Here is a 23798-nt window from a genome sequence, read left to right as displayed (position 1 = left end):
AAAATTCCTAACCCTCTGTATATTTCACATTTCTCCTCCCATACCTGATCCTGCCCACAATTTCCCTCCCCTTCCTCTCTCCCTCTGAGATTCCTCCCTAGCTCTACATCCCATGATTATTTTTCCCCTTCTAAGTAGGACTGAAGCATCCACATTTTGGTATTTTTTTCTTCTTTAGTTCCATATGGTTGGTGGGTTTTATCACATGAATTCTAAGATATTTGTCTAATAGCCACTTATCAGTGAGTGCATATCATGTGTCTTCTTTTATGACTTGACTGCCTCACTCATGATGATATTTTGCAACTCCATGGGAAGAAGAGCAATATAAACCACAGAGCAGTCATGAACTAAACCACGGACAAAGAATTATACATAGAGGGACCCAGGGCTCCAGCTGTATATGTAGCAGAGGATTGCATTATCTGACACCAATGGGAGGGGAGGTCCTTGGTCCTGTGAAGACTCAATGGCCCAGTATCTGGGAAAGCTAGGGCAGTGAGGTAGGAGTGATGGGTGAGAGGGTTCAGGCTCACCTTCACAAAAGCAGTGTGGAGAGGGATGGGGCAAAGATTTTGTTAAGGGTATATAGGGAAGGGAAATAACATTTAAAATGTAAATAAATTAATTAATTAAAAAAAACAAGTAAATAAATAAAATTATACATTTTATAGGTAAAAAACTTAAACATAGCCAAACTGAGAAAGAAAAACACAGGAAAGTTGTATTATCTCAAGGGACTCAATCCTATCAAGAATTATGATACAACTAGAAGATTGTGACAAACTCTTTGCAGACATGCTATATGAAATATAAAGAATCTGGAGTGTTTATTGCTCTATTATAAATCTTATTACAGTAAGGTAAAGCTGAATTATTGATTACTAGTGAGCTAAAATATTACTAGTGAGATAAATGGAAATTGCAGATGAGAGAAGAATAAACTTTCTCATGAGAAAAGCCACCAAATAGATTATCTAATCTCAAAATGTCAGGCTTAAACATACATAAATAGAGGGGATACAACTGGACACAATAGTTCATATATACATATGTGTGTGTATTATGTACATAATATACATATATGAGTGGAAGTTGTGGAATTGTTGCATGGAAGAAACTGAATATGTTAGGGTGTGTGATATAAAGACAGTACTTATGCATGAATTTTTCAAAGAAATAAGTTAAAAATAAAATGTACTGATATTTGAAAAAAAATTATTAGCCATTTCAAAAAAATTCAAGACATGGACCAGAATCAGGTATACTACTTTGCTTTCTCTCTCCCTTTCTCTTCTACTCCAGTGTCCCTAGTACAGCAGCTGATTGCCATGGCATGCCTCCTTTGTTCAATCTGTTGGTACTCTTTTGAAACCTACATGATAAACTTGCTTACAGTGAAACTATAGCCACGTGTGTCCTTCTATTTTTTCTCCTTTCTTTTTCCACTCCACTTGCTTAACCACATTCATCCTACAATCCTTGGGCTGCTCCTATATTTGAGGTGTAGTCTGAGGAGTCTTCTTGATCACAGAAAGAATATCCAAATACATGCCTAGCCTTAGTTTCTTATCTGTATGCCTATATGACTTGTAAGTCTCTGTAACCTCACCTACTCATGCCATCCCAGCCTCCAGACAACACAGCAAAGACAGTCTACAGCCGCAGATCAGACAGAGCCAAAAAGACAAGTCAACAGGTTTAGATCTCCTAACAGTCCCTCTCTCTCTCTCTCTCTCTCTCTCTCTCTCTCTCTCTCTCTCTCTCTCTCTCTCACACACACACACACACACACACACACACACACACACACTTATATAATATGAAAGGCCAAAATTGTACATTTCCCCTGAAATACAACATCCTAAAAATTGCCTAGAAAATGATCTGGGTGAACCCAGGTGAACACAGAACTTGAAATAATCATCATTAACTTTATCAAAAGATTAAAGATGTTTGCATGAAACAATATCAAGTAGCTCAGAAAACTTCAGTTGTATAGCAGTGAGTACCTGAGTGATGCCCAAGAAAAACACAAATATATGGTTGAGTAAAATGAAAAAAAGAGAACTGGAATTTGAAAACTGTTTCTATATAGAGATGGACCTTTTGAAGGTAAGTGAAATTAATATAAAGGTTTGATTTAAAAACTCAATAACCGAACTGGAAACCTCAGATAGTGTTGCGCATATACTCTTGCCACTATTAATAAAGGTATTACCATTTTATAGCTGATGGAAGAAAGTGAAGCTTTTTTGTTTCTTTACTGTTTAGTAGTTTAATGTTGTTCTTGTTGTTCTTTTCTAACACTGCAGCTACTATTAGGTTGCCCATACTACTATAGGAGGCTACACATCAAAGCTTATTTAGGGATCATAAATTTGATCTTAATCAGATAAAAAAAATTGCATAAAATAGATGGGTATAAATGGAGGGAAAGTTAATTGACAAGGGTGAATATGGCAAAAACATTGTACAGAACATTCAAGGAACCAATACAACTTGTAAAAACGAGTCTATAAATCTGGTATCTATTGATCTATTTATCTACCTAGTCATGGTTTGCTATAAAAGTACCTGTTTTGTGACTGAGATGTAAAGAAATGTCCAGTCAATCTAGAGAATTTGCCAATGGCATACAGATTAGATAATTCTGTGAAAGTCTATCTTGCTGAAACAATGAGTTTAGTCATATTTATACTTAACGTGAATAACAGTAAGGAGTTTCCTACAGGAAAATGAATGTATCTAATAGAGATACATTGTTAGAAAGTCCAACCATAATGGGTGACCATTAAGGAAAAATATGAATTGCTATATCTCATTAAGCAACTTTCAGGAAGTTTGGTTTGAAATTCTTCTTTCTCTAGCATTACTGTATTGTTATGGTTCTATAGATGAGCCTTAATGATTCATTAATTCATAAGCTCAGAAACCTGGTAAGTTTCATTGACATCCTGAAACTTAAATTTTGTGACACATCTGAGCTTTGTAATATTATTTACTTCCTGAGTCTTATAATCTTCCTAATCTCTCAAGTACTCAATGTTTCAATTCAGAGGAAATAATTGCACAGCAGCAGTTATCCCATGAAAAGTGGTACAGTGTTGACTATTCTAGCATCTAGGATTACAATCTAAATTTTTAAATTAAAGAAACTAATTTTTATAATAATATCCAAAACTAATTGTATATTGTTAGAATCCAAAAGGGATGAACAGAAAATACTTATAAACAATATACCCTGAACTTCAAGATACTTAACAACTAATTGACTAATCCCAGTGAAGACAAAGCTTTTCTAGCAACCTTCTTGAATGCATTCTTGACTTCTTTATTTCTTAGACTGTATACAATAGGGTTCAGCATTGGGATGACCATAGTGTAGAACACAGATGCCATTTTGTCAGTGTCCATGGAGTGACTGGAGCTGGGCTGTAAGTACATGAAGATAATTGTGCCATAGAAAATGGAAACTGTGGTTAGGTGGGAAGAACAGGTGGAAATGGCCTTCTTCCAGCTCTCAGCAGAGTTCATTCTCAGAATTGCAACAAAAATGAGTAAGTAAGAAGTCAAGATAACCAACAGAGTAAAACCAATATCGAATGCTGCCAACATGAACAGTATGATTTCATTTGTGTAAATACTGGAGCAAGAAAGAGCTAATAGTGGGGGAATATCACAGAAAAAGTGATTTACCACATTGGAATGACAGAAGGAAAGATGGAAAGTGAAAGCAACATGGATGGAAGATTGTAAGAGTCCACTGACGTATGATCCAACAAGAAGCAGGGAACATATCATAGTTGTCATGGTGGTGGAATAATGCAAGGGTTTGCACACTGCTGCATGACGGTCATATGCCATTGAGGCCAGGAGAAAACTCTCAATAATAGCAAAGACTCCAAAGAAGAACATCTGAGCAGCGCATGCATTGTAGGATATGATCTTATCTTCTGTGAGAAACCCTTCTATTACCTTGGGAGTGACAGCTGAGGCATAAACACAGTCTGCAAAGGAGAGGTTACTGAGGAAAAAGTACATGGGAGTGTGGAGTCGGGAGTCCAAGATAATCAACAAAATCATCCCAAGATTCCCAACCAATGTGGTCAAATAAATGAGAGTGAAGATAATAAATAAAGGAACTTGCAGAAATTGAACATCTGTTAACCCAACAAGAATAAATTCAGTCAGTTCTGAATTATTCTGTATCATATGGGAATTATGATATGCTCCTAAGGTGAAAAAATATATCTGAATATCACCAAGCAATTTTAAGTATGTTCACATGCTCTTATTAATATGTCAGCTTCCTTTCCAGTGTTAAATGGTTTAATCTGAATTCTTGGTAGGAATGACCTAAATGAAGTTACTTACCTGGTAGTGCTCAAATGGAAACTGTCACTTCATTGCTGCCAATAGCGTTCCCTATTATAAACCTATGTCACATTTCAGTTTTCTCATAAATGAAAATATGTTTTCAGTAACATACATAGGACTGATTTGTTTTTTTGCAAAATCTTATAAGCATATTTTCTGAGTAGTGCATCAGAATCTTACTTAAAACTAGAGCAATATAGGAACATCCAATTATTCTTTGCTTTTTGCTAGTAACAAAACCTGTCTTATGCACTTCCCATCTCTAATACTTCCAATTACTCTAACACACTAGTTGGGGCTATGCTGTAATTTTAAGTGCTGCTTCATAAGTACTCAGTTTTATAACTAAGTTCCTAAGGTCTTTCTTAAATTATTTTTTCTTAACATTGGACTATATGATAACTCCCTGATGTATAGGGCATGTTCATTGTGAAGTTTAGATACACCACAATAATACTTTGCTTGAAAATATGAGGTCATAGGTTTTCAAAAAGTAGAAATATTTTTAAATGCTTTCATTACATCTTATGGGTTTTATTTTATTTTACATATGCTTCTATTATCACCACCACACAAGTTTGTTATATTTGTGTTTGAGGGAGAATAGGGTAGAAACTAATGAATATCTACCTTTTGTCTCTCGACATAATGTGTAACCTCAAATACAGTATATTACAATGTATATCTTGTACCATTACCATGATAGATTGCATGGCACTTAAAAATGCAGCTATGATTTCATATGAGTTTCCTTAACTAGGGAGCAACTTTCAACTTGAAAATCTTAGACATACTTATTTCTCTTCATTAATAACCTCTTATATTCAAGGCATAGATAATATAATTTATTTTTTAAATGACCAGTATTCAAATCATCCTTTCTCTTATGGGATATACCTGTACTAATATTAAAACGAATGTGTAAATTTTTGAAAGTATAAAGCATACTATTTTAAATCATGTAAGTCAGAGCCATTACCCTCCATACCTTGATTATATTTAACTGTTATCTTCTCAATGGCAGCTCATAATATTTATGTCTAAAAGTTGATATTCTCAGGAAACAGAAACTTGTAACTGATATATGTAAATGGATGTTGAAAGTTCTACAACCTTATTAAATTAAAAGTGAGCTGAGATTGTCTGATCCTGTAGTACATTTTAATTAGAAAATTAGAACATGGTTTCCCTCTGGAATGAAACCAGAGGGATCTAAAAGTCTTTAGAGTGGAATTCTGATTGTTCTAATGCAGCATCTTTGTAATAAGAACAATGGGACAAGAGTGAGAAGATTACAAATTATCATGGATCTCTGGTCCTGTTGCTTTAACATTTTAGATATTAATTTCACTTATTTCTTTGTTATCTATAAATCAGAATGAAAATAGCTTGGGATTTACAGTTATGCCTATCTATATTTACATGTTTTTATTACTTATTTAATACTTACTGTGGTGCTAGAAACAGAAAAATAGGAGTAAAAAGGAAGGCTGTGTGATATTTCGTATCCAGTGCATTGACCTAACAGACATAACTAGGAAAGTATCTTGTTATTCTCCTTCTTTACTGGTAGAGCTCTGTTGTCAAGTAGAATCTTGTCTTATAATATTTCCAATATAATAACAACTAGAAGCTATATCTAGAAGCTGAATCTCATGGGGAATAGTACGTGTAAGTGTGTGACTCTAGAGACTAATGAACTTACATTGGTTTTTAATCTTGATGTAGATTGCAGAATATAGTGTTTGCATTTTGTCTAACAGCATATATGATGATACTGGATAATATACACTCAGATGAAAAAAAAAACCCAGTTATAAAACAAAGGTTTCGACACCCAGGTTGAACAGAGAAATGGCAAACAAACAAGAAACCAACTTTAAAGTCCATTAATTGTTTTCCTCCTCCCACAATCCTTCCCCCATTCCCTCTCCACTACTCTACTGAGCAAGTGGGTATTCCCAAACCCTGATATTTCAAATCTCTGTGAAGGTAAGTGCTTCCTCTCCCACCAAGGCCGGACAATGAAGCCGAGCTAGAAGAATATATCCCATATATAGAGAGCAGATGTTTGGACAACACCTGTTCCAGTTGTTCAATACCCACATGAAATCCAAGCAGTACATACGCTAAATACGTGCATGGAGGCCTTGGAATAGCCCACTAAGTTCTTTGGTTATTGGTTCAGACTCTGAGAACCCTGCAGGTTCAGGTTATTTGATTCTGTCCATCTTCCCATGGAGTAACTGTACTCTTATGAGCAGCAATTCTTCCTCCTATTCTTCCATAAGAACCCCCAATATCCTTGAGACTTTCTACATTTTCTCCATTGACTTTCCTTAACATACCTGTTCACATCTTCTCCACAAATCCCCAAACCTAGTTTGAGTACCACCCACATAGGGTCCTAGCCTTGTGTGGCTATCATCCCTCAACATGAAGGATTCTCCTATACCATATCCAAATTCCTCCAAACCATATCAAACCCTATACTTCAAGCATAGACAAGAAGGCAAGTCAAGAGCACCAACTCAATTCCTTCTGTCCATGTAACTTTGTTCCACCTAATCCATTTCTAATCACTAGTCTCAAGCTGTTAGATTCTTCCTGCCCATTTCCTCTACTATATTCTCTGAGCCTCAAAAAGAGTATATGAGAGTACTATGCAAGTTGCATGTTCTGAAGTACTTAACTGTTGTCCTTGAAAGTGACAGGGTGGAGGAAAGGCTGCAAACATGGGTTATGGACCTGTAAAGCTTACACATGAACAGCACCCACATTTAGGGAAGAATTTCCTTATGGAGTTAATTTTCTTTCATATCTGTGGAACTCTGCTGTGAAATGGAATCAAGTCTTGTGTTTTGCATCCTAAATTTTAAGATGACATTATTTGTAAATATCTCATTGGGAGCAACGCCATGATCTCTAGAGTTTCATGATTCTACACTTCTCATCCAAACTAGCACTTCAGAAGCCAGTAATACATTATCTGTGAGGATTTATGAGTATATTGGGGGAGAGAATCTCAGGTAATAAAGCCTGTATCAAATTACTGGGCTAGACACAAGTTCGGAAGAATAGGAATATTAAAATTAATCGAAATCTCTTAATATATGGTAGCATAATTTTTGTAGTTTTTATTATTATATGTTTTTGTATATTGTTTTTCTTTTTTTTCCCTGTGGAGTAAAGTATTTTGTTCATCGTTCTTTTCATTTCCTGAGAATATATAGATTTTTTTTATCTTTATTAACTTAAGTATTCTTATTTACATTTCAGTTGTTATTCCCCTTCCTGGTTTCCGGGCCAACATCCCCCTAACCCCTCCCCCTCCTCTTCTAACTGGGCTTCCCCTCCCCATCCTCTCCCCATTACCACCCTCCCCCAACAGTAACGTTCACTTGGGGTTCAGTCTTGGCAGGACCAAGAGCTTCCCCTTCCACTGGTGCTCTTATTAGGCTATTCATTGCTACCTATGAGATTGGAGCCCAGGGTCAGTCCATGTATAGTCTTTGGGTAGTGGCTTAGTTGTATAAATTTTTCAATTTTAAATATATTTGATAATATTCTTCCCTCTGTCAGTATATAGCTGTCACACAAAGAGCCTTTGTATGATCTTAGCATAAAATTTTCTTTCATCCTTTTTGTTCTAGAAAATATCCACTTTTCTTTTTACCACCAAAAATATAATCTGCTTTAATTTTTTCTTATCAATTTTAAGATTTAAAAGAGCTATACATTATGAATAGAGGTAAAGCGTATAATTTGTGAATATAATATAGATACATACAATGAAATGAACATTTAATGTATAATTTGCATATTTATTACCTTATATATCTATAATTTTGGCTTTGAGAACATCATAAATATGACTTTGCAGTTTTTAAATAATACCATAGATCATGTCATAATAATGTATAGATCCTTTATTTCTTTGAAAAATCAAGAGAACTGATTGTTTATCTGATCTCGTGTTGCACTGTGAAACTTTCAGTAACATTAAAGACACAGCTCCTTAACACATTGGAGTCTGCGTGGGGAGTTTCAGAGATCTGTACATAAGCAAAACATGGATTTATAAATTTAATAGGGAATTAGTTTCATGAAGAGAAAAAATGATGCAAAGTTAGTTTTCTTAAAGAGAGAAGGGATAGTAGTCTAAGAACCCTGAGTTAAGAAGCAGAGGACAGGAACCAAAATGGAGGAGGTAGAGAAAAGACTGAACAAGTTGAAGCAGTTTGCAACCCCATATGAAGAACAACAATATCAACCAACCTAATCCCCCCAGAGCTCCCAGGGAATAAACCACCCAACCAATGAGTACATGTGGAGGCACCCATGAAGCCAACCACGTATATAGCTGAGGATAGCATTATCTGGCATCAATAAGAGGAGAAGCCCTTGGTTCTGTGAGGACATGTTTCCCCTGTGTTGGTGAATGATAGGTGATTGATGTGGGAGTGGGTGGGTGGGAGTGGCAGCATCTTCGTAGAAGTAGAGGGAGAATGGATGGGGTAGGGCAGAGGGCTGAAAGGGGATGACATTTGAAATATAAATAAATACAATACCCACTAAAAATAAAATCAAAAAATGAAGCACGGCTTCCAGTTTCTGCCGGCCCCCATAGCTGACCTGGTCCCACAATTCTCTGTACATAGATCCTGTGAAGAAGAAAGCAGGACCTTCAGAAGTGTGGACAATCCTGAGAGCTCTGGGGAAACCACCACTATTGCTCACATTCCTGGATGAAGAAGACCCTGAGTGCAGCCTTGTGGACATAGGAACAGAGGAGAAGTCTGGGCAAGAATAATGGAGGTTTCCCTCTGAGCCTGAAGTTGACCCTGTAACACAGTTCTTTGTACCCAGATCCTACTGGTAGAAAGTCAGTCTCCAGAAGTGCTGACACACAGCTTACAGGAGGGTCAAGGCACTGTCAGAGACTACAAGACCAGCTAACACTAGAGATAACCAGATGGCAAGAGGCAAGTGCAGGAACCTAAGTAACAGAAAACAAGATGACTTAGCAGCATCAGAAACCAGGTTTCCCACCAAATCAAATACTGGATATAAAAACACAACAGAAAAAGCAAGATTTGGATTTAAATTCACATATCATGCTGATGATAGAGCACTTTAAGAAGGCCATAACTCCCTTAAAGATATACAAGACAGTACAGGAAAACACATGGAAGCCCTTGAAGAGGAAACACAAAGATACCTTAAAGAATTACAGGAAAACACAAACAAAGAGGTGAATGAATTGAACAAAACCATCCAGGATCTAAAAATGGAAATAGAATAAAATAAATAATTCACAAAGGGAGAAAACCTTGTTGATAGAAATCCTAGAAAGAGATCAGGACTCACATATGCAAGCATGACCAACAGAATAGAATAGCTAGAAGAGAGAATATCAGAGGCAAAAGATACCATAGAAAATATTGACACAACCATCAAAGAAAATTTAAAACACAAAAAGCTCCTAACCTGAAACATCCAGGAATTCCAGGAAACAATAAGAAAGTCAAAGCTAAGGATAATAGGTATGGAAGAGAATGAAAACTCTCATCTTAAAGGGCCACTAAATATCTTCAACAAAATTATAGAAGAAACCTTCTCTAACCTAAAGAAACAGATACCCGTAATCATAGAAGAATCCTACAGAACTCAAAATAGATTTGACTAAAAAAAATTCCTCTAGTCATATAATAGTCAAAACACCAAATGCACAAAACAAAGAAAGAGTATTAAAAGCAGTAAGGGAACAAGGTCAAGTAACATGTAAAGGCAGACCTATGACAATTACACCAGACTTCTCACCAGAGACTATGAAAGCAAGAAGATTCTAGGCACATGTCATACAGAGCCTAAGCAAACACAAATGCCAGCCTAGGCTACTATATCCAGTAAAACTCTCAATTAACATAGATAGAGAAAACAAGATATCTCATGACAAAACCAAATTCTTACAATATCTTTCCACAAATCCATCCCTACAAAGGAGAGTTGATGGGATGGAAAATTCCAACACAAGGAGGGTAACTACACCCTAGGAAAAGCAAAAGCATAATCTTCTTGCAAGAAACCCCCAAAACACACAAACATAATTCTACCTCTAACAATGAAAATAACAGGAAACAACAATCACTATTAATTAATATCTCTTACCATAAAAGATTTTAATTTCCCAAGAAAAAGACATAGACTAACAGACTGGATATGTACAGAGAGCCCATCATTTTGCTACACACAGGAAACACACCTCAATTTAAAAGACAGAAACTACCTCAGAGTAAATGGCTGGAAAGCAATTTTATAAGCAAATGGTTCCAAGAAACTAGATAGAGTAACCATTCTAATATAGAATAAAATTGACTTTCAGCCAAAGTTATAAAAAAATATAAGGAACGACACTTCATATTCATCAAAGGAAAAATCCACCAAGATGAGTTCTTAATCCTGAATACCAATGCTCCAAATGCAAAGGAACCATAAAAGTAACATTTCTAAAGCTCAAAGTACACATTGTACCTCACGCAATAATAGTGGAAGATTTCACCACCACTCTCTCACCAATGGACAGATCATTGAAATAAAAACCAAGTGGATTTAACCGATATTTGTAAAACAAATCATCCTAAATCAAAAGCATATACATTTTCAGCAGTTCATGGTACCTTCTCCAAAATTGATCATATAACCAGTCACAAAACAGGCCTCAACAGATACAAGAAGATAGAAATAATCCCATGCATTCTATCATATCAGCACAGACTAAGTCTGGTCTTAAATAACAACCAAAATGACAGAAATCCCACATAAACATGGAAGTTGATCAACACTCAACTCAAGGATCTTGAACATTTCCTTAGGTGCTTCTCCATCACTTGATATTCCTCACTTGAGCTTACTTTGTTTAACTTGGTACTCCATTTTTAATAGGATTATTTGGTTCTCTAGAGTCTCACTTCTTGAGTTCTTTTTATATATTGGATATTTGCTATCAGATGTAAGATTGGTAAGCATCTGTTACCAATCTGTTGTTTGCTGTTTTATCCTGGCAGTGTGCTGCCTTACAAAACCTTTGCAATTTTATGAGGTCCCATTTGTCACTTTTTGATCTTAGAGCATAAGCAATTGGTTTTCAGTTCAGAAAATTTTCCATGACTTTGTTTTTGAGGCTATTTACCACTTTCTCGTCTATTAGTTTCTGTGCATCTAGTTTTATGTAGAGGTTCGTGATCCACTTGGACTTGATCTTTGTACAAGGAGATAAGAATGGATTGATTTGAATTCTTCTACATGTGGACTGCAACTTACTCCAGCACTATTTGTTGAAAATGCTGTTATTTTCCCACTGGATGGTTTTAGTTCCTTTGTCAAAGATCAAGTGATCATAGGTGTGTGCATTTTTTTTTTTACAGTACTCTAGCTTTTATTATGCTTTTTCATTTTTACATAATTTTCAGTATTTTATTTTTCTTGGATATTTTATGTATTTACATTTCAAATATTATCCTCTTTATGCCCTCTCCCATTCTCCACCCTCCATCCACCTCCTTCTCTGAGGATGCTTCCATTCCCACCCACTCACTCCAACCTCACTGGCCTGGTGTTCACCTACACTGGGGAAACAACTCTTCTTAGGGACAAGTGCTTTTCCTCCTACTGATGCAGGACAATGTTGCTGTCACATATGTGACTGGAGTCATGGATCCCTCCATGTGTACCCATTGGTTGGTGGTTTAGTTTCGAAGCTCTGGTGAGATCTGTTTAGTTGATATTGTTGTTTTTCCTGTAGGATTTTAAACCCCTTCAGCTTCTTCCATCTTTTCTTTAACTTTTCCACTGGGGTCCCCTTGTTCAGCCCAATGGTTAGCTGCAAATATCCTCATCTGTATCAGTAGGACTCTGGCAGAGTCTCTCAGGAGACAACCATATCTAGCTCCTGTCAGCAAGCACTCTTAATATCAGCAATAGTAACTAGGTTTGGTGGCTGCATATGGGGTGGATCCCCAGTTGGGGCAGGCTCTGGATGACCTTTCTTTCAGTCCCTGTTCCACTATTTGTCCCTGTATTTCCTTCTATGAGTATTTTGTTCTTCCATCTAAGAAGGAATCCAGCATCCTCATTTTTGCATTCCTTCTTGATCTTCACATGATCTGTGAATTTTTTCTTAGGTATTACAAACTTTTGGGATAATATCCATTATCAGTGTGTACACACCATGTGTGTTCTTTTGTGACCAGTTTACCTCACTCAGGATGATATTTTCTTCTCATTCAGTCTCTCTCATCACTCTCAGGTGAGAACCACGACCCCATCTCATAGGCCTCTATGATTACAAAAGGTGGTGACAGGCACACTGTCTCCCACAAAAGAATTGTGTGCTTTCTCTTGCCATGGATTCTTGATAGGACCAAGGGCTTCTCCTTCCTTTGGTGCCCAACCAGGCCATTCTCTGCTACATATGCAGCTGAAGACATGGGTCAGCACATGTATAGTCTTTGGGTAGTGGTTTAGTCCTTGGGAGCTCTTGTTGGGTGGCATTATTGTTCTTATGGGGTTGCAAGCCCCTTCAGCTCTTTCAATCCTTTCTCTAATACCTCCAATGGGGATCCTGTTCTTAGTTCTGTGGTTTGCTGCTAGCATTCACCTCTGTATTTGACATGCTCTGGCTCTGCTTCTCAGGAGACATCTATATTCAACTCCTGTCAGCATTTACTTCTTATCTTCACCAAGCTTATCTAGTTTGCATAGCTGCATATATATGGACCACATGTGGTTTTGTTCCATTCATCAACTTGCTTTCTTCTGTACTAATACCTTGCAGTTTTTATCATGATTGTTCTCTAATAAATCTCGACCTTAGGCAAGGTAATTTCCCCAGAATTTCTTTTATTTTTGAGAATTGTTTTCAAAATCCTGGGTTTTTGGTTCTTCCAAATGAATTTGAAAATTGGTATTTCTAACTCTATGAAGAATTGATTTGGAATTGTGATCAGGATGGTAATCAATCTGTAGATTCCTTTCAGCAAGAAGACACTTTTTACTACATTAATCATGTCAACGCAGGAGCATGGGGGACTTTTAAATCTTCTGAGATTTCTCTCCCCAGAGACTTGAAATTTTTTGTCATTTGTGACTATCGTGAAGCATGTTATTTTCTTAATTTTTTTCTCAGCCTGTTTGATCTTTGAGTAGAGGAAGGCTATGGATTTATTTGAATTAATTTTATATCCACACACTTTGCTGAGGTTGATGATCAGGTTTAGGAGTCCTCTTGAATAATTTCTAGGGTTATTTAATGATAGTATCATATCATTTCAAAGAGTGATATTTTGACTTTTTCCTTTCTAATTTTATCCCTTTCACCTTCTTTTGTTTTCTAATTGCTCTGACTAGCTCCAATGAAATTGAACTCCACTTCATGCAGTTAAGAGTTGGTAGGTGGGTGGTTGTGCCTTCACATAGAAGCAGAGGAAGGAGGAGAGCAGAAACTAGAACAGGGGAATTTGAAATGTAAATAAATAAAAAATTCTATAAAAATCTATTAAAAATAAGAGACGTCTGATGAGACAATAAAAAGCTTTTCAAAGTAGAGTTATATTAAAGTGTGTGTGTGTGTGTGTGTGTGTGTGTGTGATTCAAAGGTCTTCCTCACGCCCCTCTCTCTCTTTTTCTCAATGCTATATTAAAATGTGTCTTACTGCAAGTGCAAATGTTCAAAATATCATTTTAGTAAAGACAGTTGCAAGGTGGATTTGAGGTGAATATTATTCAGAAGAGTGTGATATAGAGAATTTTAGGTTATATATCATATTAATTCTATGTATGCTCATTATAGTTACTGCCTTTAGCAGTCTTGATTGAAGTGTCTCTGTGACTGTATCTTTTTTGATATAAGTAAGTACAATTTACTTAACATCTTAGACAAGATACCTTTTTATCTGAGAGTCAGTGGTCCTTGTTAGGGGCTCATAAAGTTCTTTGTCTTTTTTTCCACAGCAAAAGCAGTTCAGATAATGAGGTCAGAGCCTTCTACCTCATTCACACTTTCTCTACAAAATGAGTGGTATTAGTCACTTTTCTGTTGGTGTGATAAAACATCATGACTAAAAAGAACTTATAGAGAAAAGCTTTTTTTTTTGAGTTTATAGTTCTAAGAGATTATATTCCAAACTGGTGGGGCAAATGCTGCTTCTAAATGTAAGCATGCACTTACACTCATATGTGCATAGCAAATAAATAAAGCATAATTTGAAAAAAATAAAATCAGTTATTTTAAATATTTGTAATTGAAAGATAATTGACATGTGGGATTAGCACATGTTTTGAAAACAAAACTTCATACCAATTGTTACAATTACAGAATTGAATTTCTTTTTATTTCTATAAAACACAAAAAAATCTACTTTGTTGCTTTTATCAAAAGAATGCAGTTATCATGTGGAAAGGAATAAAAATATAGCAAGAAGTAATTTAGGAAATCTTATTATGAGACAATAATTATTTAATGAAATTTTTTATTGTTTAGAGCCAATTTATTAATTAATTTTCTTAGCTAAATTTTGACTTTACTTTTCCCATAGCCTTATTGAATATACTCTTGATATCTTGTTCTTTAGGCTCTGGACAAGCTAATTCAAGGTGACTATGAAGTAATTTTGTCTGTGTTCATGAAATAACTTGAGTTTGGCTTAAGTGCATGATGATGATAGTTCCAAAAGAGATAGACACAATAGTAAGGCAGGATGCATAAGAGAAGTAAGCCTTCTCTGCTCCTCAGCTAAGTGCATACTCAGGTTAGTAATAAACCTAAGCTTTAAATAGTTCAAGGTAATGAACATAGTGAAAACAACATCCAATAAAGTCAATATAAAAAGTATAACCCCATATCAAACCATATACATTCAAACTACTAGAAGAAAAAGTGGGGAAGAGTCTTGAACACATGAGCACTGGGGAAAATTCTCTGAACAAAACACCCATGGCTCATGCTCTAAGATCAAGAATCAACAAATAGGACCTCATAAAACTGCAAAGTATCTGTAAGGCAAAAGACATTGTCATTAGGACAAAACAGGAACCAACAGATTGGGAAACGATCTTTACCAACCCTACATCTGATTGAGGGCTAATATCCAAAATATACAAAGAACACAAGGAGTTAGACTCCAGAGAGCCAAATAACCCTGTTAAAATGGGGTAAAGATCTAAACAAAACCTTCTCAGCTGAGGATTATTGAATGGTCAAAAAGCACCTAAAGAAATGTTCAACATCCTTAGTCATCAGGGAAATGCAAATCAAAACAACCCTGAGATTCCACCTCACACCAGTCATAATAGTTAAGATAAAAAACTCAGGTGACAGCAGATGCTGGCAAGCAGGTAGAGAAAGAGGAACTCTCCTCCATTGTTGGTGGGATTGTAAACTGGTACAACCACTCTGGAAATCAGTCTGGAGATTCCTCAGAAAACTAGACATTCCACTACCTGTTCGCCCAGCTATAAAAATCTTGGGCACATACCCAAAATATACATACATATATACAAACAACAAAGACATACAACATACAACAAAGGCACATGCTTCACTATGTTCATAGCAGCCTTATTTATAAGAGCCAGAAGCTAGAAAGAACCCAGATGTCCTTCAACAGAGGAATGGACTCAAAAAATGTGGTACATCTACACAATGGATTACTACTCAGCTATCAAAACAATGACTTCATGAAATTCATAGGCAAATGGAATGAACTAGAACGTATCATCCTGAGTAAGGTAACACAATCACAAAGAAAACCACACTTGGTATGCACTCATTGGTAAGTAGATGTTAGCCAAAAATCTCGAATTACCCAAGATGCAATGCACAGACAACATGAAGTTCAAGAAGGAGGATAACCACAATGAGGGTGCTCCCACTCCTTCTTAAAAGGGAAAAAAATTATCCATAGAAGGGGGGTATATGGAAACAAAGTTTACAGCAGTGACTGAAGGGATGGCCATTCAGAACCTGCCCCACAGGATCTCCTTTTGGGGAAAAATATTGAAATAATTGAAGGAGATTTCAAACCCATAAAAGCAATAATGGCAACCAACCAGAGCTTCCAGGGACAAAACCACTACCAAAAGACTATACATGGACTTATCTTTATTTACAGTCTAGATTTTATCCCCTCCCCCGGTCCACCTTCTGAATGTTCCACATCCCAAATCTCCTCTCCCCGTCTCCATGAGGATATCTGCAACACACCACGCCCATCTGACCAGACCTCCCCACTCTCTGGGGCCTCCAATCTCTTGAGGTGCATCTTCCCTGACTGAGTCCATACCCGGCAGTCTTCTGCTGTATATGTGTTGGGAGCCTCATATAAGCAGGTATATGTTACTTGGTTACTGGTCTAGTGTCGGAGAGATCTCGAGGTTCCAGGTTAATGGAGATTGCTGGCTCTCCTCTAGGGCGGCCCTCATCCTATGCTTCTTCCAGCTCATCCCTAATTCAACAACAGGGGTCAGCAGCTTCTGTCCATTGATTGGATGTAAATATCTTCAGATGACTCTTTCAATTGCTTGTTGGTTCTTCAGAGGGCAGTGATGATAGGCCCATTTTGTGAGCACACTATAACCTCAGTAATAATATCAAGTCTTCGTGTCTCCCCTTGAGCTGGGTCCCAATTTGGTCCTTTTGCTGGACTTCCTTTTTCTCAGGCTCTTCTCTGCTTTGGTCCCTTCAGTTTTTTCAGAACAATTGTGGGTCATAGTTTTTGACTGAAGAGTGTCAACCCTGTCCCTCACATAATGCCCTGTCTTTCTGCTGGAGGTGGGCTCTACAAGTTCCCTCTCTCACTGTAGGGCATTTCATCTAAGGTCCCTCCCTTTGAATCCAGAGAGTCTCTCACCTCCTAGATCTCTGATAAATTCTAGAATGTCCCTCCACCACCTACTTCCCAAGCTTACCTGTTTCAATTCTTTCTGCTGGCCCTCAGATCTTCAGTCCCTCCTCCCCAAATACCTGATCATAACAATAATAAATGTTATAAAGAAGAACAGGTAGGAACCATATGCTTTGTAGGATATAATGTCATTTCTTGTTAAAAGCTTGTCCATTACCTTGGGAGTGACTACTGAGGTTATTGAGAAAAAATATATGGGATTATGAAGTTGGGAATCTAGTAGAACTGCCACAATCATCCCATGGTTCTCTAGCATGATCATATATATTATATTAAAATGATTAAGGGACCTGAAGCTCAGGGCTATTTGATAACCCCAAAAGGTTTAACCCAACTGCTTCAAAAAGGGCTCTATCAATGTCATTTCAGAATTGCTGTGAAATGTAACTCTAATAAGACAAATAAAAGACATACTAGTCAAGCCTTACCAGGTGACTTGAAGTTTGAGCCATAACTTGTACACAGATTTCAACTTCCTGTCTAATACAGAGTTGTATGTAGGAAAATGTTCTAGGTGAGGAGTAGGGACAGACAGTCCATTTATTTTGGATGCTGCAGATCAAATTAAATTGCAGTAGCTCCTACAAGTGGTTCCTAGTGTTGGTGTAAGGTTGAGTTCCATTTTCTGGCATAGGGTATTTTATACAACTCTAATAGGTCATAATGTTCATTATTATTACAATATTGATTACATTACTGATATTACAATGGTTAAAATCTGTAGTTTCTTCAAATTATCTATACACTTATAAAATAGCACTTACTTTTGTGCTAGGAAATAGAGTGACAAATATTAGGTAATGGAGACTTTTATTTCTATAGCACTGGCTTAAACAATTATATCTTTCTATCTGGAGTAATATTCTACCATGATTTGTGGAACTTTACTATGAAACAGAACTGTGTTTATGCTTTTACCCATTTTAAGGCAGTGGTAGAAACTTTGCATACATATAAAGAAAGGCAGTGTATATGAATGAATACATCTATTGCCCTTTTATTTCTAATTGGCTTTTTGCTTAAACTTTTTGGAAACAGAGAAGGGTACTGTATCTGAATTTGGATGAAAAAAACTTAGGGGACCATAGGTGGATAGGACTGTCAGAAGAAAGAGACCCTGTCATTTGACTGACAGTCAAGTTTGGCAACAAAAAATAATTTTTTCACTAAAATCTCAAAATACACATCTTAGCTAAGAGTTTTGTATAAATACGTTTTTATGGGCCAGGACACAGTGTATATGTGAAAACTGACTAAGAAATGAGTCTGAGATGTGGTTCAAAGAACAGAATTTGCCTAGCATTTATCAAGCTCTGATATCTATTACTAGTGCAATCATATTATGGCAATGAAATGCTTTCTTTGTGATTAAAAATAAATCCTTTCTTTTCAAATTTATTTTGAAGCAAGGATTTTTAAGAAAAGTCTGTGTTGGGAGAAGCAAAAATATAACTGAAGGAGAGAGCAGTTAAAACAACAGTAATGGTACCAAAGAATGTCATAATCAATCTCACTATTAACTGTGTAATTAAATCGCCTTGTAGAACATGTAAGTTATATGTACAAACATACACATCTAACTTAAATATCATTTCTTCAGTCTAGACCAAGAATGTTCCCACCACATTCATTTTATCTTACAAAGCCTCAACAAATGCAGAAGAGGCCCTCTCTTGAGTTTTTGATCAGGACTGTCCAAGAGGCTCTCCCAAAATTGTAGCTGTTGGTCATGTACTTTGCTTTGACCACAGATGAGAAAGATTAGCATGATTAATGAAGGTATCATGTACTTCAGACACAAGGCTCAAAGTCTCCCAAAGTGGATTTAGCCTGAAAGGCACTTCCAGGAGGACTATCATAGTTTCAGTTCAAAAGAGTTTGCATCCAAAGGAGTGATGCAAACAACAGGACAACCTAGCTATGACTATGAAACACAACAATGACCAGCATGGTACAATAACCTCAAGGTGCATCACTGACACGCATCCCTTGTTAGTAACAAACAGCTTGTGAATTGGAATTAAGGCTTTCTAAACAAGAGGGTAGGGATGCCTGGCACTGAAAACATGGCTCCATTTTTTCAGGTCTATGGACCTTCACAGGTTCCTATGTTTAAATATGATTTTCCTCAGTTTTATATTTTTTACAAAAACAGTTTAGTTCTGGGATTAAAAACATGAAAGATATTTAAAGTACACTGTTTATTTGAGATTACCTTGGCAGATGATATTACAAATAATTTTCTATTAAAATGGACATTCAGATGATTTTCTCAAAAATGTTAATGAGGATATGTTCAGATTCAAATAAAAATATCATACATTGAAGTAGGGGACAAACTAAGTGATTGCTTTGTTTGGAAAGTATTCTATAAATTTTTTAATTTCATTTAAGACTTTGAGGGATAATTAAACTTTTAGATTTCCTAGCTATATTGCTAAGATAGTTGTTAAAAGGATTTTTCTGTTTAAATATGGTTAAAGTAAATAAACACACATTTTAAGCAAAAAGAAAATTATCTATTATTTTATGAGTAGTAATAATACAAAGGTCTAAATAAATATAGAAAGACATATTGTATGATAAATGCCCTGAAAAAATTGAACAGAAGATATATACAACAATGACAATTTATTGTAAATTGTTTACTAAGTGGGAAAAATAAAAGTATCTGTAATAAAATTTGGCATGATACTCATGTCTTTCATGCTTTCTGTCATTCTTAGATAAGCAATATTTTGTTTTTAAAAAATACAAACATCATGCCAATATCTCTCAATTTAACTTTTTAAGCTTATTGTATATAGATTTTTTTTGAGGAAAAATTTAATATTTCGCACAAAAGTTGTTGTCTTACATTATTAAATATAACACTTTCATTAAAGTATAAGGCATACAGAAATGTCCTATATAATATTTTATAGTTTATATTTAAAAGCTTATTTTTCTATATTTTGCCTGAAGAGAATACTTTCCTTTCCATTGTCTTACAGCATGCTTATATTGCTATAAATGTACATCAAAACAAGAAATCTATAGGTAGGTATAGATATTATAATATACAGATATAATAGGTATGTATATACCTGAGATTCTTCATCTGTGAAGTGTAATAACAGGATATCTGCCCAGGACTATAAAGAAAAGAAGAAGTGATATGTAGAATGTAGTATGTACTTGGCTTCTATGGCACTATACACTGATGTATTTGCTACTGTTAATTGTCACATGATTTAAATTTTCAAAATAAATCCATCCTTGAAAATATAAAAATAAATATAAAGTATATAATTCAAAATTAAATAATTAACTAAAATGCCTCAACATAAAATAGGCCCTATTGCCCTTCTAGTTTACAATTATTTCCAATATTTTCATGAATATTCTGAAACCAAGCATTGCAATTAGTGTTATATTCGTTTTTTATGCCTTTCAGCTTATTGTTATTTATCGTGTATAATTCATGTGTCCTCTTCCTGTGCTATAGTTTTATGTTAAAATTAATTTTCCCTTATGTTGAATTTCCCCTTACATAAAATTTAATAAAGACAAAGGTAATTTCCAAAATCAAATAAAATGGAAAAACTGTTTGCTTCTAAGGATGTATGGTTTCCATAACTCCTACACACTCATATAAATACATAACAACAAAAATTAAAGCATCCACATCTATGTACATGTTTAATAAAGTATTGTGTATTTAGTTATGCGTCATAAGATTTCACAGATCGATCACCAAACAATAAAAATATTCATGACAGTTGCTGGCAGTGTCAGTGTACAGTAAGAACTTCCTTTATTTCGAAGAGAGTTCTGTGTCCTCACATGTGGAAATCCTGTACGTCAAAACAGAATATCAAAGAAAAGAGATCCATATAGCATGAAGTGGCACATAAAGACTGGAAACTGACTCCTAAAAACACAAAATAATGGCATATGGTACGTTTAGTTCAAGGAGGTTGAATGACAATCAACGTTAAAGTTGTTTTGATTTTTTTTTTAATTATTAACTTATATTTTATATACATTTCGAGTGTTATTCCCTTTCCCGGTTTCCGCAAACATCCCCTCCCCTCCCCTTCCTTATGGGTGTTCCTCCCAACCTCCCCCATTGCTGCCTCTCCCCAACAGTCTAGTTCACTAGGGTTCAGTCTTAGCAGGACCCAGGGCTTCCCCCTTCCACTGGTGCTCTTACTAGGATATTCATTTTGCAACCTCAGGTCAGAGTCCAGGGTCCCAGTCCATGTATAGTCTTTGGGTAGTGGCTTAGTCCCTGAAGCTCTGTTTGGTTGGCATTGCTGTGCATATGGGGTCTCGAGCTCCTTCAAGCTCTTCCAGTTCTTTTCTCTGATTCCTTCAACAGGGGTCCTGTTCTCAGTTCAGTGGTTTCCTGCTGGCACTCGCCTCTGTATTTGCTGTATTCTGGCTGTGTCTCTCAGGAGCGATCTGCATTCACATTTTGATCATCCGTCTTGAGTTTCATTTGTTCTAGGCATCTAGGGTAATTCAAGCATTTGGGCTAATAGCCACTTATCAATGAGTACATACCATGTATGTCTTTCTGTGATTGGGTTAGCTCACTCAGGATGATAGTTTCCAGTTCCAACCATTTGCCTACGAATTTCATAAAGTCGTTGTTTTTGATAGCTGAGTAATATTCCATTGTGTAGATGTACCACATTTTCTGTATCCATTCCTCTGTTGAAGGGCATCTGGGTTCTTTCCAGCTTCTGGCTATTATAAATAAGGCTGCAATGAACATAGTGCAGCACGTGTCTTTTTTATATGTTGGGGCATCTTTTGGGTATATGCCCAGGAGAGGTATAGCTGGATCCTCAGGCAGTTCAATGTCCAATTTTCTGAGAAACCTCCAGACTGATTTCCAGAATGGTTGTAGCAGTCTGCAACCCCACCAACAATGGAGGAGTGTTCCCCTTCTCCACATCCTCGCCAGCATTTGCTGTCACCTGAGTTTTTGATCTTAGCCATTCTCACTGGTGTGAGGTGAAATCTCAGGTTGTTTTTTGATTTGCATTTCCCTTATGACTAACGATGTTGAACATTTCTTTAGGTGTTTCTCAGCCATTCGGCATTCCTCAGCTGTGAATTCTCTGTTTAGCTCTGAACCCCATTTCTTAATAGGGTTATTTGTCTCCCTGCTGTCTAACTTCTTCAGTTCTTTGTATATTTTGGATATAAGCCCTCTATCTGTTGTAGGATTGGTAAAGATCTTTTCCCAATCTGTTGGTTGCCGTTTTGTCCTAACCACAGTGTCCTTTGCCTTACAGAAGCTTTGCAGTTTTATGAGATCCCATTTGTCGATTCTTGATCTTAGAGCATAAGCCATGGGTGTTTTGTTCAGGAAATTTTTTCCAGTGCCCATGTGTTCCAGATGCTTCCCTAGTTTTTCTTCTATTAGTTTGAGTGTATCTGTTTTGATGTGGAGGTCCTTGATCCACTTGGACTTAAGCTTTGTACAGGGTGATAAGCATGGATCGATCTGCATTCTTCTACATGTTGACCTCCAGTTGAACCAGCACCATTTGCTGAAAATGCTATCTTTTTTTCCATTGGATGGTTTTGGCTCCTTTGTCAAAATCAAATTGCCCATAGGTGTGTGGGTTCATTTCTGGGTCTTCAATTCTGTTCCATTGGTCTATCTGTCTGTCTCTGTACCAATACCATGCAGTTTTATCACTATTGCTCTGTAATACTGCTTGAGATCTGGGATAGTGATTCCCCTGAAGTCCTTTTATTGTTGAGGATAGTTTTAGCTATCCTGGGTTTTTTTATTCAGATGAATTTGCAAATTGTTCTGTCTAACTCTTTGAAGAATTGGATTGGTATTTTGATGGGGATTGCATTGAATCTGTAGATCGCTTTTGGTAGAATGGCCATTTTTACTATATTAATCCTGCCAATCCATGAGCATGGGAGATCTTTCCATCTTCTGTGATCTTCTTCAATTTCTTTCTTCAGAGTCTTGAAGTTCTTATTGTACAGATCTTTCCTTGGCTTGGTTAAAGTCACACCAGGTACTTTATATTATTTGGATCTATTATGAAAGGTGTCATTTCCTAATTTCTTTCTCGGCCTGTTTCTCTTTTGTGTAGAGGAAGGCTACTGATTTATTTGAGTTAATTTTATACCCAGCCACTTTGCTGAAGTTGTTTATCAGCTTTAGTAGTTCTCTGGTGGAATTTTTGGGATCACTTAAATATACTATCATATCATCTGCAAATAGTGATATTTTGACTTCTTCTTTTCCGATCTGTATCCCCTTGATCTCCTTTTTGTTGTCTGATTGCTCTGGCTAGAACTTCAAGAACTATATTGAATAAGTAGGGAGAGAGTGGGCAGCCTTGTCTAGTCCCTGATTTTAGTGGGATTGCTTCAAGTTTCTCTCCATTTAGTTTAATGTTAGCAACTGGTTTGCTGTATATGGCTTTTACTANG

The 23798-nt window shown here is 36.3% G+C and overlaps 1 protein-coding gene across 1 annotated transcript; it reads right to left on the bottom strand.

The window, feature by feature from the left end:
* Nucleotides 1–3267: 3267 nt before the first annotated feature.
* LOC116893705 (olfactory receptor 5B12-like) lies at nt 3268–4215 on the bottom strand. Its single transcript, XM_032895421.1, has one exon. The coding sequence runs from the start codon at nt 4213–4215 to the stop codon at nt 3268–3270; it is 948 nt and encodes a 315-aa protein (XP_032751312.1).
* Nucleotides 4216–23798: the final 19583 nt, after the last annotated feature.

The sequence above is a fragment of the Rattus rattus genome, chromosome 2 (genome assembly GCF_011064425.1).
Source record: "Rattus rattus isolate New Zealand chromosome 2, Rrattus_CSIRO_v1, whole genome shotgun sequence".
In the NCBI taxonomy this organism is placed as follows: Eukaryota; Metazoa; Chordata; class Mammalia; order Rodentia; family Muridae; genus Rattus; species Rattus rattus.
Note: the sequence above shows the minus strand (reverse complement) of the source record. Positions and strands in the feature narration are given on the sequence as shown.